Below are 18,142 nucleotides of genomic sequence, written 5' to 3'. Positions count from 1 at the left end.
CAGAGAGATCTAGTTAAAAACCAGCCAACTCACTTTCCTGCCTGAGGCCTTTCAGTGGCCTCCCAATGTCAAAGCCGCATTTTCTAATCTTTTTCCTGATTTGGCACACACAGCAAAATGCCACTATTTCTTTGAGCCCCTGGGATGCATGATAGAGGCTGCCTGAGGTGGCTGGTCTGGCCATCCCAGGCCCATCTAGTGCACAGCAGGGCCGGGGAGTCTAATCTCTACACCCCTGTAGCCCATTCTCTTGAGAAGTTCTTGTCTGAAGGATAAAGTTCAAATGCCTTTATCCCCTGACCACAGCCTCCTTAATCAGCCTTATCTCCTGCCACTCCTTAGGCACACAGAATGTTCCAGCCACGCTGTATTGGATATCTGTGTATACCGATTTGCTGTTTCCCCAAACCTGTGCCCATCATTTCCCCATCTGGCCAGACTCTGGCTTACCTTTCAAGACACGGTATGGGGAATTCCCTGGCGCTACCACTGCTGAGGCCCCGGGTTCAATTCTTGGTCAGGGAACTAAGATCCCACAAGCCACGTGGCACGGCCAAAAAAAAAAAAAATGCAATGCAATATGGACTGCATAGAAAGTCTTCCCGGAAAACTGCCTGCTAAGCCCCTCACAGCTCCCGCAAGTAGGCATTTCCCGGATGTTCCCATGCTGCCCTGTAAATAGCTCTAGCGTTGGAGTTTGCACATTTTATTATATGTATACATATAATAAATATATATAATTATACATTATTATGTATTTATTTACCTGTTTGTCCTACTAGACTGTGGAAGGATGATCTGAGCCAGACCTCCAGGGCAGGGACCTGGTCTTAATCTTCGTTACCGCTCCAGGGCCTCATCCTGGGCCTGGTTCATAGTTGGTGCTTAGTAAATGTTACATGGATAAATGAATGCTCATGATGAAGGGGAAATAATTCTCATCTAGAGCTCTGTGAAACTGTAGGCTCCCTTTGATTCTGCTCTTCTACAGGTGACTTAGTTTTGAAAAGCAGCCTTTCCTTTCTGAGTTCGTGTTTCTCTTTTCCTTACCTAGGGCAGCTTGTGCAAATGGAAGAGAAGGGGCAGGGTTCCGTGCCCTGGTCAGTATATGGTGTCTACATCCAGGCTGCTGGGGGCCCCTTGGCATTCCTGGTCATTCTGTCCCTTTTCATGCTGAACGTGGGCAGTACCGCCTTCAGCAACTGGTGGTTGGGTTACTGGATCAAGCAAGGAAGTGGGGTAAGGTTCCTCATTAATGGGAAAATTATATGTCTCATAAAGTGGCCATCTCTCCACAGTCCCTGTCTCTCCTTAGGGAAACTGTTCTAGTTTTCAGTTAAAAGAAGCAATGAACAAGGATTACCCAGGATAAGAGATGAGTCCCTAATGTAACCTCAGCAGATAATTGCTCCCTGACCAACTCACGGAGCAGTAGAGCTGATCAGTAGCAAACTGTAGGCTGTCTGCTGTCGTCCTTAGAAAAGAGAGAGGGAGCGGGACAAAGGCTGCCTTGTGTCTGCCTCAACCAGGTCCCAGAGTTTTTATCCTGAGCCAAGAATGGCCCTGATGCGGGGTTCTTGGCAGTCCTTGGGAGTCTTGCCTCACAGACCCTTGCCTCCAAACAGAACACCACAGTGACTCAGGAAAACAGGACGTCTGTGGGCGGCAGCATGAAGGACCATCCTCTCATGCAGTACTATGCCAGCATCTACGCCCTCTCCATGGCAGTCATGCTGATCCTGAAAGCCATTCGTGGAGTGGTCTTTGTCAAGGTATGTGCACCGGTGGGGGCCTCTGCTTCTCTCCCCGGTGGCTTTGTGGTCGGGATTCCGCCTGGCATCTATCTCTCGGGTTTACTCTGAGTCGGGGAGCTCCTTTAAAGCGGGATGGCCCTCGCCAAAGTGACCTGCATCCCATCAGCCTCAGCTTTTTCCTATTAGCCACCTCCCTCCTCCATGGCCATTTGCCCTTCTCCGGCTTTGGACGTCGATGTCCTGTGGAGTTGCTACCCGTGGAGTGGGAGCTGAGCCTGCCTGAGTCCCGGATCTCTGATCATGCTGTGCTCTGCCCCTCAGGGCACATTGCGAGCCTCCTCCCGGCTCCATGACGAGCTTTTCCGAAGGATCCTTCGAAGCCCTATGAAGTTTTTTGACACTACCCGCACTGGGAGGATTCTCAACAGGTTTTCCAAAGACATGGATGAAGGTATTTCTCACTGCTTCTCTCTGTTGTGCTCTGGAGCACAAGCCAGGGCACAGTGGCTGTCGATGTTTGCATCAGGAACATTTCAGTTTTGGCATTTTCTCCACATTGCAACCTCTCTTTAGGCTAAGGACCTATCTCCTTTTTCACCTTTTGTCTGAGTTCTTATTTGATCTTATTTAAACTGAAAACCAGTTCAGAGCACTGAGTTAGCATAGAGGCTTTGGACAGGGGCATCTCAGAGTACAAAACACATATTTACTTGTAGGTAGTGCATAGGTTCCTGGACACCTACAACCTCTGACAGGTTTGCTGGATGCTGGATGCTTCATGGACTGTGCCAGCACCAGAATTTAAATATAGCTGACCCTTGAACAACAGGTTGGCTGAATCCGCAGATATGGAAATATGGATGAGGAACCACATATATGGAGGGCTGACTGTAAGTTATATGTGGATTTTTGACTGCACAGAGGGTCTGCGTCCCTAACCCCTACGTTGTTCAAGGGTCAACTATACTCCCATAGCCCATAATGATAGTGATGCTGCCTGACATTCATTGAGGGCTTACTGTGTAACAAGCAGTGTAATGAATATTCTACATGAGTTATCCTAATCCTCACAGCAGCCCTGTGAGGTGTGGGTATCGTTTCATCCACTGAATACACGGAAAAGCTGATGCCTAGAAAGGTTAAATAACTTGCTCAAGATCACACAGCTATTAAATAACAAGCTGGGAATTGAGCCCAAATCTTTTTGACCCCAGAGCTCATGTTTTTAACTACTGTACTGTGTTGCCTCCATAGAAGGAGTTTGTTTCAGATGTTGATAGGCCAGTGTAAAGCCATGGCCAGAGGTAACAAGGGATCAAAATCATCACTGATAAACAGAACAGTGATACACATATGCATGACATGATCCCATTTCTGTTAAACTCACATACACACAGACAAATGGAAAAAAGATTGAAAAAAAAAATCAGTGGTATCAACATGTCTCAGATTTGCATGTAAATAGGTGAGGGGAGATGTTCAAAAAACGGTGAAGAAAATGTTGATAACTATTGGAGGTTCTATACTCTTTCAACTTTTGTGTATGTTTAAAATTTTCCATGATGAAAAATTTCTTAAATGTTAATGGCAGTTCATTGATATTGGTAAGAGTAAAGACTATGTTTATTTAATTTTTTTGCATATTTATTTTCCACATATTTTACAACAAGCATATATTACTTTGCAAAGTGGAAGAAATGTTTAAAGGGGTTGGGCAGCATAGTGAACCAAAAAGAGGGCACAGGGGAGAAAGATCACTTAAATGCTCTTGGGATAAGAAAAATTAGAGCAACCAGGTTTCCAGATTTTTCTTTGATCAGACTGTTTAAAATAAGGCAAAAATCACAACTTTCAGATAGGGATTCTAGGGAGCCTCTTTTTGTTTTTTAAAAATTGGGGGAAATTTAAAATTCCATTTTCCCTGTTTGTGGATCCGAGCATCTGACACATGTTCCTTTACGGTTTCCCCAGTCGATGTGCGCCTGCCGTTCCAGGCTGAGATGTTCATCCAGAATGTCATCCTTGTGTTCTTCTGTGTTGGAATGATCGCGGGAGTTTTCCCGTGGTTCCTTGTGGCAGTGGGGCCCCTCATCATCCTCTTTTCAGTTCTGCACATTGTCTCCAGGTAAACAGGAAGTCTTCATGTCTTCCAGGGCAAAGGATGAAGCCAGAGTTGCTAGTCTACCCCTCTGACACCGAACACATTCTCTCTCCAGGGTTCTGATCCGAGAGCTGAAGCGTCTGGACAATATCACGCAGTCACCTTTCCTCTCCCACATCACATCCAGCATACAGGGCCTTGCCACCATCCACGCCTACAACAAAGGGCAGGAATTTCTGCACAGGTTAGTTCAATGGGGGCCAGAGGGCTCAATGGGGAGCCAGCATCTCAACATTTAATGAGAGTTTAAGAAGCCTTTCAAGGTCAGAATTCCAGATTATAAAGCTCATTACTAAGAGTATTAGTAATTTAATGATCTCTGATTAAGATTCACTTGCTTGGTGGAACTCCCTTCTGAGCAAATGGGAAGACAAAAACACAGATTTGGAGTCTGTTAGCTTTTAGTTCTGAATGGCTATATTTGATGGAGTTTTGCTTTTTTTTTTTTTTTAGTTGTGGCGCACGGGCTTAGTTGCTCCGCGGCTTGTGGGATCTTCCCAGACCAGGGCTCGAACCCACGTCCCCTGCATTAGCAGGTGGATTCTTAACCACTGCGCCACCAGGGAGGTCCGTGGTGGCTTCTCTTGTTGCGGTGGATTCTCTTGTTGCAGAGCACAGGCTCTAGGATCATGGGCTTCAGTAGTTGTGGCATGCAGTCTCAGTAGTTGTGGCTCGTGGGCTCTAGGGTACAGGCTCATTAGTTGTGGCGCACGGGCTTAGTTGCTCTGCAGCATGTGGGATCTTCCCAGACCAGGGATTGAATCCGTGCCCCCTGCATTGGCAGGTGGATTGTTAACCACTGCACCAGGGAAGTCCCAGAGTTTTGCTTTATTATTATTATTATTTTTAACTTTTTTATCTTTTGAACAGTAAAAGACATTCATTGACATTAGACTGACATTTTATTTAGCTGTTGAATATTGTTGTATGAGAAATTTATGTACATATATAGTCATTGTGGAGATTTGTGTTAACAAGAGATTGAATTAGACTAAAGGTCATTCAGTACAGGACTGGTTAAATAAGCTGTGTTGTCCCCATGTGGTGGAATATTATATGGCCCCTAAAAAGAACGAGACTGCTCTCTAGGTACTGATAATGAATGATCTCCAAGGTATATTAGTGAAAGAGCAAGGTACAGATGGGCGGGTATTGTGTGCTCCTTTTAATTATATGTCTGTATCTGTAACATTTAGAATATCTCTGAAAGGACACATAAGAAACTAATAGTTGCCACTGGAAAGGGGAACTGAGTAGCTGGAGGAGGGCAGGAGAAAGACCAACTTTTCATGATAAAACCTTTTGTACCTTGTGAATATTCTGTCCTGTAGAGTATATTATTCATTCCAAAAATTAAGTGATTAATGTTAAAAAGGAACCCTAAAATAGAAAGGTTTAGTTAAACAATTCAGAAAAATGCATCTTAACTAGTTAAACAATTCAGAAAAATGCATCCTAACTTTAACTGAAAAAAGTAAACTATGCTGACCGTGTATGTGTGTATGTACACACCCACAGAAATGTGAGTGCATTGAAAAAAATGCTGGGAGTAAATGCAGCAGAATATTAACTCTGGTTTTAGCTGAGTGGTGAGAGTACTGGAATTTTACATTTTCCTCTTTTATTGCATTTTCTTAATTTTCTCTAAAGTGCACATATCTTATTGTAAGGAGAGTAGTGATTTTTTTTTAAAGCAAAGCACATTTGCCCACCCAGATCTCCCACTCTAGAGTTCTAGTTGTGTGTAGGTGCCAGACCTTCAGGTGGGGCGTGATCTACTCTCTAAGCCCCCTGGTGACAGTGGTGTCTTGCTCCTGCAGTGACAAAGGTTGTCTAGGTCTTTTTGCTCTGGTTTAAATCACTGCTCCTGGTTCTTTGCTCCGTGGCCTTGGGAAACAAGTGTGTCAGCAGACAATTTCCACTTTCGGTCCAAGGTTTTCTTTTTTTCTGGTCTTGTGCCATTTCTGCAGTTTACCGTTGTAACCTCTCTTTCTTTGAGAAAATGACCCCTGACCTAAAACATTTTTCTAAAGCTTAAGCAGCCTCTTTGGGCTTCCCTGGTGGCGCGGTCGTTGGGAGTCCGCCTGCCGATGGAGGGGACGCGGGTTCGTGCCCCGGTCCGGGAGGATCCCACACGCCGCGGAGTGGCTGGGCCCGTGACCCATGGCCGCTGAGCCTGCGCGTCCGGAGCCTGTGCTCCGCAACGGGAGAGGCCACAGCAGTGAGAGGCCCGCGTATGGCAAAAAAAAGAAAAAAAAAGCAGCCTCTTTATTTGGTCTCCTTCCCTCCTGCTTTCCCTATGCTGTTGAAGTAGATATCTTTCCCTAGCATCTTTAACACGTTTCTTTGAAAGGGTAAAACTAGAAAACCCTCGTGTCCTCCTGTCTGTGGAGCCTGGAATACTCTGCACTCCTTAAGTTTCCATCTCACACTCCTGGTTACAAACAGTAGTACTTCAGTATTAGCCCTCCACCCATAACTCACCAGAGCTTTGGCATCCTCCATGACCAGGGTTGTGTGGTACACTATTTGCCTATTAGGTGTTCTGTCTTCCTCACAGGTACCAGGAGCTACTGGATAACAACCAGAGTCCCTTCTTCTTGTTCACGTGTGCAATGCGGTGGCTGGCAGTGCGGCTGGACCTGATCAGCATTGCCCTGATCACCACCACCGGGCTGATGATTGTTCTCATGCACGGGCAGATTCCCCCGGCCTACGCGGGGCTTGCCATCTCCTATGCTGTCCAGGTTAGTCTCTGGGATGGGGCGTCCTCTTGCTCGCATGTTGGCCTAGGACAGAGCTGGTAGGGGGCTCTACCCTAAGCCATTGTTTTACTTCCAACTCCTAGAGCTTTTCCCCGTCTGCTTTGGCAGTAACACTCTGGACCGGTATACAGTCAGCCTTCCACATCCACATGTTCCACATCCATAGATTCAACGAACTGCAGATCAAAAGTATTTGGGGGGGAAATTTCCAGAAAGTTCCGAAAAGCAAAACTGAATTTACTGTAGCTGGGCAACTATTTATTTTTGCCCAACTATTTTCTACATTGTATTTATAACTATTTACATAGTATTTACATTGTATTAGCTATAATAAGTAATCTAGAGATGACTTAAAGGATACAGGAGGATGTGTATAGGTGTTATGCAAATATTATGCCATTTTATATAAGGGACTTGAGCATCCGTGGATTTTTTTTATTGGCGGGAGTCCTGGAACCAATCCCTCATGGATACCGAAGGTTGACTGTATAGGAATAAAGGGATTTAACTCTGTTGCATTTGTCTATGAAATAGGTGCTATTTTTTTCTTAAATAAATATGATTTTGAAAATGGTTTCTTAATTGTAGGTTTCTGTCTTCACTACCCTTTCATCTCTGGCCTCTTCCTAGTCTTCTAAGAAATATATATCAGTACATTTCTTCTGTGTGTTTTATTTTCAAGCCCCTGATTTTCCCAATACTGTTACATAAGTAAACCCTTCTGGCCCCTAGGAATGGTTGAAGGTCTTCAAATAGCTCAAAGACCAATTGGGAACTTGAGCACTGACTAGATATTTGAAGATGTTAAAGAATTGTTACTAAGTTTTTAAGATGTGACAATGGTTGTTTTTAAGGAATCTTTATATTTTAGAGAGGTATAAGCTGAAATATTTATGGGTGAAATGATAGCCTATATGGGATTTGATTCCAGATGATATGGAAGGATGGGGTGGTATAGATGAAACAATATTGGCTGTAAGTTGATAATTTTTTAAGAGGGATGTTTGATACATGGGAGTTCATTATACTCTCCTCTCTATTCTTGTATGCGTTTGCCATTTTTCTATATTGGAAAGATAAAAATAAGTAGCCAGAAGAAACCTAAGGAGATACGTATCTTCACAGATACCCAAAGATGTTTGTCCATGTTATGCAGACTTCCTTGATTATTAGAGGTGGGGGGAGAAGCTGCGTTATATATACTGTGTTTCAGAGTCCTCAGTCTGAGGCACACAGGGGCTCTGCGTTCAGTTTTGGCCCAGCCTCATTTCTCTTATTTGACCTTGCTGGAAGCATTCTCACTGCTGCGCACAGGTTGATATAATCTCCATTTGTTGTGACTGCTGCGTCAGGTGTAGGTACAAGTATGAAGCACAGCAGTTATTCAGCTACAGTTGAATTACTGGAAATGTAAAGACGGGCGGAAAGCCCTCGGATACAGGAAAGTTAGTGCCAGCAGTACCACAACGCCACCTGCATTCACTGAGAATTGCAGTTAATTGGGTGCTGTTAGGCATTGTCTTAAATATTTAGAGAATGATTCGGTCCCTAAAACCAGCTACTGCATGTGCCCAGTTAGTTCTTATAACTTCAGTTGTGATCCCTTAGATGAAGGAGGTTTTCTAGCGTTGGCCTGGTGTGTGTTAAGAGTAAATTCTCTCTTGGATTCTTGTTTTCCGTTATCAGTTAACAGGACTGTTCCAGTTTACTGTCAGACTGGCATCTGAGACAGAAGCTCGCTTCACCTCAGTTGAGAGGATCAACCACTACATCAAGGTCAGGCTACTACAGGCCTTTTGCTACAATCTGACTTTTCATGGAGCAGTTTTACCCTTTTACAGCCTCGAGTAAATGTCCCAGGAGGATGCTTGTTTTCTCTGCCTTATCTTGTCCCACAGGAGAGGCAGCAGTCTCTCCAGCATGTGTGGAGTGGAGAAGAGAATATCTTAAGATTTTCTAAATATATTTGTGAATTGTGCCTGATTGAGAACCTATGTTCATCCGCTAATTTCCAAAGCATTCCTTTTATTTGTTTGTTTGTTTGTTTGTTTTGGCTGCACAGGGTCTTAGTTGCAGTGTGCGGGCTTCTTAGTTGTGGCATGTGGACTTCTTAGTTGCAGCGTGCATGTGGGATCTAGTTCCCTGACCAGGTATCAAACCCCAGGCCCCCTGCATTGGGAGCATGGAGTCTTACCCATTGGACCACCAGGGCAGTCCCCAAAGTATTACTAATCTCATTAATTCAGTTAAGCTGACTAATGTAACATTTTCCTTACACTATTTAAAACCATGTATTATTTCAAGTCTTAGTCTAGTTTACTTGTTCTTAACCAGGGAAGGCCATCAGAATCCCATATGGAGCTTGAGGCAAAGACTAACACGGGCCTCATCTCTGAAGATTCTGATGCAACAGGTCTGGGATAGGACCCAGACTTCTGACGTTTTAAAAGCTCCGTAGCTAATTCTCAACTGCATTCACAGTTCAGAAACCAGTTAATTGAGTCGGTACTGAGATGATCTAGCTCTTCCCACCTTTCCCCAGTAACCCTTGCAGTCCTGCCATGGGGCGGTGTCTTGCTGGTGTCATAGGTGGAACTCGAAAGCAATTTTCTGTAGAGAGAAGCAGAGTCCTGAGTAGTTAGGGTTCTCACATTTAATCTATTTCTCAGGAATTACCTATTTTGTGAACTGCCCAGAGACTTTATTAGCATTTATATCGTTATTTACAGATAATGAATACATTCCAAGTTCCAACTAGAACGTTGACTTACAAACATAGTTTTAAAAAACTAGCCTTTCACTGAGAACGAGTATATTATGTAAACTGCATTTTCTAGTAGAGACATGCCCTGCTGATTTATTTTGTCAATGAGCCTCATCAGTCGTAGGATATTTCTTAAACTTATAAATGATTTTGTTATCAGAAAGAATGGCGGATGGCTATCTGATAAATCTGCTAAAAGCTATTCTTCATGTTTATACATGAGTCTCTTGGCCCAGTGCTCTGGTCTGTGGACAATTTGTGGGTGTACATGTGGGTGTGTAGTGTTTGATTTAATATCACTGTTGGTGTGAGTCTCTTGCTGGAAAAGTCAGGGTGATGGTCAGCCGTGGTACAGAGTATACTCTGCACAAACCAGTCATATTCCTGAGGACTGCCTCCCCACTGCCAGTCCCCAACCTAGATGCTTGTCCCAACACGGAGTTTTCAGTCTCCACCCCCGCCTGCCAGAGCACTGCAGTCTTTGGCCATTACTTCCCTATGAGGCTATAAGCTCCATGACTAGTCACCAGAGAGTTTTAAAGCATCGTGAAGTGTGACTGTTGATGACAAAAATTACCCAATGGTTGTATTAAACACAGCATTTTAAAGCTAGAATGGATTTCCAAAATCATCTAATCTATTCCCCACAACTTGCAGATGAGAAACTAAGACGAAGAGTGAAGAAGTGGTATGTCTGAGTCACGCAGCTATTAGTGGTGGAGTTTGGAGTAGAGTCTGTCTCTCCTGGACTGACTGAGAAGGCAGGATGCCAGGGTCTGATTAATGTTCAATAAATGAACTTTCCCTCCTTTGGGTTCAGGCCAGTGGTTTTCAAACGATGGAACCCGTTTCAAGGGGAATATTTTCAAAAAATTCCAATAAAAACTGCTGTGCTTGAAGAGGGATGGAAGGCTTCATGCCTCACGTTGGTCTCCAAGGAAGTGTTTTTTGGTTTTTTGGTTTTTTTGGCTGCGTTGGGTCTTTGTTGCTGTGCGACTTTCTCTAGTTGAGGCGAGCAGGGGCTACTCTTCGTTGCCGTGCGCGGGCTTCTCATTGCGGTGGCTTCTCTTATTGCGGAGCACGGGCTCTAGGCAGGCGGGCTTCAGTAGTTGTGGTGCACGGGCTCAGTAGTTGTGGCTCACGGGCTCTAGAGCTCAGGCTCAGTAGTTGTGGCGCATGGGCTTAGTTGCTCTGCGGCATGTGGGATCTTCCCGGACCAGGGCTCGAACCCGTGTCCCCTGCCTTGGCAGGCGGATTCTTAACCACTGCACCACCAGGGAAGTCCCTCCAAGGAGGTTTTGTGGAAGAATTCCTTATGACAGAAGGCAGTTTGAAAGCCACTGCCCTTCCCGAGCTGCTGCTTAGTAGCTGTTGTAGACTGCTAAGTGTAGAGACCACTGTACTCTGTCTCTGTCTAGTTTACTGGTGAGGAGCATTCACTGCCAGGGGACTCTTTCACAGCAAAGGAACAGAGCGGCAGCTTTCTCTGTGTGGTTGCTTTGGGTGTCCTGGTTTTACTTCTCTGTGACAAGACCTTGCAGCTCCCCCAGAATCTATAGTCAGTCTGAACCAGCCACTTCTGTCTCCCCAGACTCTTTCCTTGGAAGCCCCTGCCAGAATTAAGAACAAGTCTCCCTCCCCTGACTGGCCGCAGGAAGGAGAGGTCACCTTTGAGAATGCAGAGATGAGGTACCAAGAAAATCTCCCCCTGGTCTTGAAGAAAGTGTCCTTCACCATCAAACCTAAGGAGAAGATTGGCATCGTGGGACGGACGGGATCGGGTAAGGATGTCCTCTCTGGAGAAACATTTGAACCTACCAGAATCAAGTCTGGGGCCCATGATTTCCTGTTTATTGAATACCAGTCTCATCCCTTCATATCAGATTCCTGTTAGATGAGCAGTTAGTGTCTTGGTCTCTGAAACCACTTTTCTAGGCTTATTTTCAACCCTCTTTCATAACATTTAATGCTTTTTCTAATCATAAAAGTATACATTCTCAGTGCAGAACACTTGGAACGTATAGCAAAGTACAAAAAGGGGAAAGGTGCCCATAACTCCATTACCCAAAGATAATTACTGTTGACATTTTGGTGGATATCTTGTTAGGCTTTTTCTATCAACAAATGTGTTTACAAATATGAGGTCCTTTTATACACACTGTTTCATGGCCTGCTTTTAAAATTACCAAATATTTTCCATGTCAATTAATATTCTATGACATGATTTCTATGCAGCATGATATAAAAGTCTGTTTTATGGATGTACCATCATTTATATTAATCTTGCTTCAATTGAAGGGCATTGAGGTTGTCAATTTTTCACTATTATGAATAGCACTGCAGTGAACATCCTTATTTCTATGAAGTAAAAATATACAAAAAATTTAAGGTCTTTGTGATGTGTTGCCTGTATAGCCTCATATTTATCAGAAGCCAACATCATTCTAAGTAAGGAACCTATGTTCCTTTGAAGACAGAAATTATTTTCTTGATCTGACATCAGTTGCAGATAGAGACTAGGCCTTCATTTTAGGCATTTAATTTCACTCTCATTCTTAGAAATGTGTTACTGTATGCCCCTTAGATTTCTAGAGTCAAGACTTGAATAATGTGTTTCTTTCCCTCTTTCCTTCCTGAATAACATTTCGAGATTGAGTCTTGTCTTCTTTCACTAACCTGTTTACCCTTGTGTAAGAGGTCTCTCTGAGTCACTTCTCATTAGCTTTCTGAGTTCCATGCTTCCTTGGCATCAAAACTCTTTTAGCTTTTTTTTCCTTGCCATTAAAAAAAAGTCTTTTCTAGCCAATTTACTTTAAAGAAACTGCTAAGCAGAAAAGAAAAAGCTGCTTCCTCTTTGAAGGAATTATTTCATGTCAAAACAAGATACTGCCTCTAGGCTTGTGCATTGGAAAGAGAATGCCCAGCCAAGGAGGGTGAATGTCCCCACGGCTCTTACTTTGCTTTCTCCCTCAAATTCCCTCTGCTACATTGGCCCCCAGGGGTGCACTGCTCCCCTGAAAGCTCTGACTGACCTCCTTTCCTGTGATTTCCCTTTAACACAGGTAAGACAGACCGAAATTTTCACCAAGACTTTATTAAACCATGAGTAGTGACAGATGAGACATAAACAAAAATAAAATAATTATAAATAGCCCAACTTACAAAGTCTAAACTGTAATCCTGATAAGCTTCTTCTGAGACTATGTCACAGGCCCTGGCTCTCTGCTGTGGTTGTAACCACTGTGAGGACCTCATTGCCTTTTTTACCAACACGTTCCATCAGTACAAAGGTAGTCTAGTCTCAGATCTTTTGTTAAAGTGGAACAACTTAACCTGTTGATTTGAGCGCCATTCCTTCCTCAGCTTAAATCTTGAACCACTGCCACGGCACTGGGGAGGGCCTCCACCTCCTCCCTTCTACCCCTCCCAGGGGTATCCTCCAGTCCTGAAAAAGCCAGTTCCAGGAAGAGAGGCCTCATCAAGAACTGTCCTGCTACATGGACTCAGGTTTCCCAACTCGTTTCTGGTAGATGGACCTGAGGACTCCTGCCTTAGGGAGATGGATGTTCTGGGTTCCCACAGGTTGTTTGACAGGGATCAAATCTCAACAGCAGGACTGTGGCTGCAAACATTGGGGTGAGGCAGGTATTTGTGCCCTCACTGACCTCTGAATAGACAGTCACAAGGCTGCCATGAGAGGTCTTTCAGAACATGGAGCCAGAGGAGGGGAGGAGGGTCAAGAACTAGGAAAACTGCTCTAACAGACAAAAACCTGTGGTTCTACATCTAAACTGTGGGTCTGACTTGCAGAATGGTAGATAGACAGGACTATGTCAAACCTTTTTTTTTGGTGAGGTAGAACATTGAGCTTTTAAAATATTTATATCTTTTTGACAAAGTAGTTTCAGTTCTGAGGATCCGTTTCAAGGAAATCGTCTGAGATAGGAGCAGTTTGAGCACTGACCAGGTTGCCATAGCATTAGTATAGTAAGTTTTAAATAAACTACATGTGCAATGTTAGAGGACTTATTAAATAAGTAAGAGTACAGCCACATGATGGAATTTGTTGCAGCCACTAAAACTTTGTCTTGAAAAGGTAATAATATGATTGAGTGCTTGCTAGGTAATGTTAAGTGGAAAAAGCAGTTACAATATTACTTCTCTGGTATGATCTCAACTCTGAGGAAAAAACTAAAAGTAAATGTGTCCAAAAAAAAAAAAGCAGTACTGAGATTATGGGAGATTGATATTAAATCTGCTTGAATTACTTGTATCATTTTTTAAATGATGAGTTAATTAAGGGACTTCTCTGGTGGCGCAGTGGTTAAGAATCCACCTGCCGATGTAGTGGGACACGGGTTCGATCCCTGGTCCAGGAAGGTTCCACATGCTGTGGAGCAACTAGGCCCGCGTGCCACAGCTACTGAGCCCACGTTGGGGAGGGCCTCCACCTCCTCCCTTCTACCCCTCCCAGGGGTATCCTCCAGTCCTGAAAAAGCCAGTTCCAGGAAGAGAGGCCTCATCAAGAACTGTCCTGCTACATGGACTCAGGTTTCCCAACTCGTTTCTGGTAGATGGACCTGAGGACTCCTGCCTTAGGGAGATGGATGTTCTGGGTTCCCACAGGTTGTTTGACAGGGATCAAATCTCAACAGCAGGACTGTGGCTGCAAACATTGGGGTGAGGCAGGTATTTGTGCCCTCACTGACCTCTGAATAGACAGTCACAAGGCTGCCATGAGAGGTCTTTCAGAACATGGAGCCAGAGGAGGGGAGGAGGGTCAAGAACTAGGAAAACTGCTCTAACAGACAAAAACCTGTGGTTCTACATCTAAACTGTGGGTCTGACTTGCAGAATGGTAGATAGACAGGACTATGTCAAACCTTTTTTTTTGGTGAGGTAGAACATTGAGCTTTTAAAATATTTATATCTTTTTGACAAAGTAGTTTCAGTTCTGAGGATCCGTTTCAAGGAAATCGTCTGAGATAGGAGGAGTTTGAGCACTGACCAGGTTGCCATAGCATTAGTATAGTAAGTTTTAAATAAACTACATGTGCAATGTTAGAGGACTTATTAAATAAGTAAGAGTACAGCCACATGATGGAATTTGTTGCAGCCACTAAAACTTTGTCTTGAAAAGGTAATAATATGATTGAGTGCTTGCTAGGTAATGTTAAGTGGAAAAAGCAGTTACAATATTATTTCTCTGGTATGATCTCAACTCTGAGGAAAAAACTAAAAGTAAATGTGTCCAAAAAAAAAAAAGCAGTACTGAGATTATGGGAGATTGATATTAAATCTGCTTGAATTACTTGTATCATTTTTTAAATGATGAGTTAATTAAGGGACTTCTCTGGTGGCACAGTGGTTAAGAATCCACCTGCCGATGTAGTGGGACACGGGTTCGATCCCTGGTCCAGGAAGGTTCCACATGCTGTGGAGCAACTAGGCCCGCGGCCACAACTACTGAAGCCCACGTGCCACAACTACTGAAGCCCACGTGCCACAACTACTGAAGCCCATGTGCCCTAAAACCTGCATGCCACAACTACTGAGCCCGTGCGCCACAACTACTGAAGCCCACCCACTCTAGGGCCCATGTGCTGCAACTACTGAGCCCGCGTGCTGCAACTACTGAAGCCCATGCACCTAGAGCCCATGCTCCACAACAAGAGAAGCCACCGCAATGAGAAGCCCATGCACCGCAATGAAGAGTAGCCCCTGCTCGCCACAACTAGAGAAAGCCTGCATGCAGGAACGAAGACCCAATGTAGCCCCAAAAAAAGAGTCAATTAAGCAAAGCTGTTCTGCTTATCACTGTGATACTGAACTCACTATTTTAACCCCCAAACCTGCTTTTCTACCACATTTTCCTATTGTGGTAGAGAATCTATAGCCACTCATTTTCTGAAGCCCAAACCACCTTCCCTTGTGTGTTTAGCTGGGAACTTCTTCCATTTCCCAGCTGCCACAGCAATGCAAGGCCTTGTCTTGTTTCTCTCTCAACTAAGATAAGGGGACAGAAGAGAGAGAAGACAGCTTGTCCTCTGACTTGCCACTAGCTCCTTGCTGTCTGTTCTCACTTTGCCTGAGAAGCATTAACCCTGTGTACCTGTTCCTAAGGTGAAAAGGAGGCGTTTCTCCATTTTACTCTCATGAGAGTATAACGGTCCCTCCCACTCCTTCTCAGGCTGGAGCTGTGTGATGTAAATGTATATGCTTGGTAGCTCAGGAAAGTTAATTGTTTTTTGGGGGGTTTTTTTTGGCTGCGCCACACGGCATGTGGGATCTTAGTTCCCCATCCAGGGATCAAACCCGTGCCCCCTGCAGTGGAAGCGTGGATTCTTAACCACTGGACCGCCAGGGAAGTCCCAGGAAAGTTCATTGGTTTTTGTTTTTGTTTTTGTTTCTGGCTATCATTTTATACATTATCTGAGTTAATCAGTTGAAATAATGATTGAACAGAAATAGAAAAATAGATGAGGTTGCCCTGAGAATTAAACCAGTTTTGTCTTCACAGAATTTGCTAATTGAACAACTTTTCTGCCTGTCTTCTGACTCATCAGGGAAGTCCTCTCTGGGCATGGCCCTCTTCCGTCTGGTGGAGTTATCTGGAGGCTGCATCAAGATTGACGGAGTGAGAATCAGTGATATCGGCCTTGCTGACCTCCGGAGCAAACTCTCCATCATTCCCCAAGAGCCAGTGCTCTTCAGCGGCACTGTCAGGTGAGGAGCTCAGCACCCACATGTTTCGTGCCACATTTCAGGCCAGATGGGCATGTTAGAGCCCCCACCGGGGACTGAGATCTAGTGGCCTCTGATCTAGCGCTTTCCCATGACACCATGTGCTCCCCGTTGCAGAAGGGGCAGCTCCAGTGTGCGAGCCACCTCATTAGCTAAGTGGGGCCCAGAGGCCCTGCAGCGTGGCGGTAAGAAGTCAGAGAGATCTGGGCTCTGTGTCTTAGACAAGTTAACCACGCCTAAGCTTGTTTTCTTCTCCATGAAATGGGGATACTACTAAGCCCTGTTGTTTTGAAGATTGAATAAATTTGTGCAAATTTTATACAAGCACAGAGGCTGGCAAAGGGCGAGCATCCTATACATGGTAGCAGCCATCATCGTTCTCCCCATGCTGTACTCTCTTCTAGGTACACTCCAAGTCACAGTTCTCACGATGGTCTTCAGGCATTATTACTACTCACGTTTTTGCATCTTCCAGTATCTTGCCCCCGCCTTTTGTTCTTACTCTAGAATGATGCCTGTCTCTGAAATCTGCCAGATTGCCAAAGATAAAATAACTAAGAAGGATATATGTTTAACGCCATTATCTTTTCCTAGGCTTTATTCTACCTTTAGCCTGAAGCTTCTGCCTCCTAAAAACAATGTGTTTCCATAATTTGAGTCCATTTCTATTTAAGTTGACGCCTTCTAAATAAAAACAACTTTAACTATACAGTTGACCTAGATAGGACTCTTTTTTTAAATCACTCTAAAAGTGATATTGCCATTCCTTTTTTTTTTTTTTTTTTTTGCGGTACGCCAGCCTCTCACTGCTGTGGCCTCTCCCATTGCAGAGCACAGGCTCCAGACGCGCAGGCTCAGCGGCCATGGCTCACGGGCCTAGCTGCTCCGTGGCATGTGGGATCTTCCCGGACGGGGGCACAAACCCGCGTCCCCTGCATCGGCAGGCAGAGACTCTCAACCACTGCGCCACCAGGGAAGCCCGCCAATTCCCTTTTTAATTTTTAGCAGTTTCAAAAAAAAAAAAAAAGTACCAACTTAATTTCAAATAACCACAGGCAATGTTCAGACTTGTCTTTAAAACTAGGCCTCCACACCACCACCACCACCACCACCCCGCTTTCTTCAGAAGTGGCATTTGAACCCACTGATTCAAGGAGGTTCAATGGATAAACTGACTTCTAACCTGCATTCATGTGGGGTCAGTGCTCTTGGGTGTGTTTATTTGGCATTTCTCTAAAACACTAATGAATTTGGACAGCATAGACTGGATCTGTTGATGAGGATGTCATTCCCTTTGGGTACTGAGATAACAAGGTCAAACAAGCAACATTAAAGAGAATTATAATTTATTGAAGACTCAGGTCTAAAATTAAGAAATTTAAAGGTGTTGCCAAATCTGCTCTTCCTTCCCATAAATCTCTCTATTTTTAGATGCCACAGGAATGCCTTTGAGAATAAAATTAACCTTATAATTTTGGCTCAGGAAAAGGAACCATATTTTTCTTAATTTTTTAAATTATCATTTAGAAGAGAACTAGGATATATGACAAACCCACAGCCAACATCATTCTCAGTGGTGGTGAAAAACTGAAACCATTTCCTCTAAGATCAGGAACAAGACAAGGTTGCCCACTCTCACCACTGTTATTCAGCATAGTTTTGGAAGTTTTAGCCACAGCAATCAGAAAAGAAAAAAAATCAAAGGAATCCAAACTGGAAAAGAAGAAGAAAAACTGTCACTGTTTGCAGATGACATGATACTATACATAGAGAATTGTAAAGATGCTACCAGAAAACTACTAGAGCTAATCAATGAATTTGGTAAAGTAGCAGGATACAAAATTAATGCACAGAAATCTCTTCCATTCCTATACACGAATGATGGAAAATCTGAAAGAGAAATTAAGGAAACACTCCCATTTACCATTGCAACACAAAGAATAAAATACCTAGG

The 18,142-nt window shown here is 44.0% G+C and overlaps 1 protein-coding gene across 3 annotated transcripts in view; it reads left to right on the top strand.

Annotated features, from left to right (window-relative positions):
- Window positions 1-18,142, top strand: part of ABCC5 (ATP binding cassette subfamily C member 5) — a 99,304-nt gene that overhangs the window by 68,272 nt on the left and 12,890 nt on the right. Inside the window, exons 1-9 of one of the 3 annotated variants that reach the window (XM_055084100.1) lie at window positions 1,059-1,239; window positions 1,626-1,772; window positions 2,076-2,205; window positions 3,726-3,879; window positions 3,971-4,099; window positions 6,476-6,662; window positions 8,367-8,456; window positions 11,036-11,225; window positions 16,011-16,170. In XM_055084100.1, the coding sequence (XP_054940075.1) occupies window positions 1,069-1,239; window positions 1,626-1,772; window positions 2,076-2,205; window positions 3,726-3,879; window positions 3,971-4,099; window positions 6,476-6,662; window positions 8,367-8,456; window positions 11,036-11,225; window positions 16,011-16,170 (1,358 nt within the window). In that variant the 5' untranslated portion in view covers window positions 1,059-1,068. Of the gene's footprint in view, window positions 1-1,058; window positions 1,240-1,625; window positions 1,773-2,075; window positions 2,206-3,725; window positions 3,880-3,970; window positions 4,100-6,475; window positions 6,663-8,366; window positions 8,457-11,035; window positions 11,226-16,010; window positions 16,171-18,142 lie in introns of those variants that run through there. The other 2 variants (XM_007119921.4, XM_055084102.1) reach the window with 2 other exon arrangements.

The sequence above is a fragment of the Physeter macrocephalus genome, chromosome 1 (genome assembly GCF_002837175.3).
Source record: "Physeter macrocephalus isolate SW-GA chromosome 1, ASM283717v5, whole genome shotgun sequence".
NCBI lineage: Eukaryota > Metazoa > Chordata > Mammalia > Artiodactyla > Physeteridae > Physeter > Physeter macrocephalus.
This window is presented reverse-complemented; position numbering and strand designations above follow the sequence as displayed.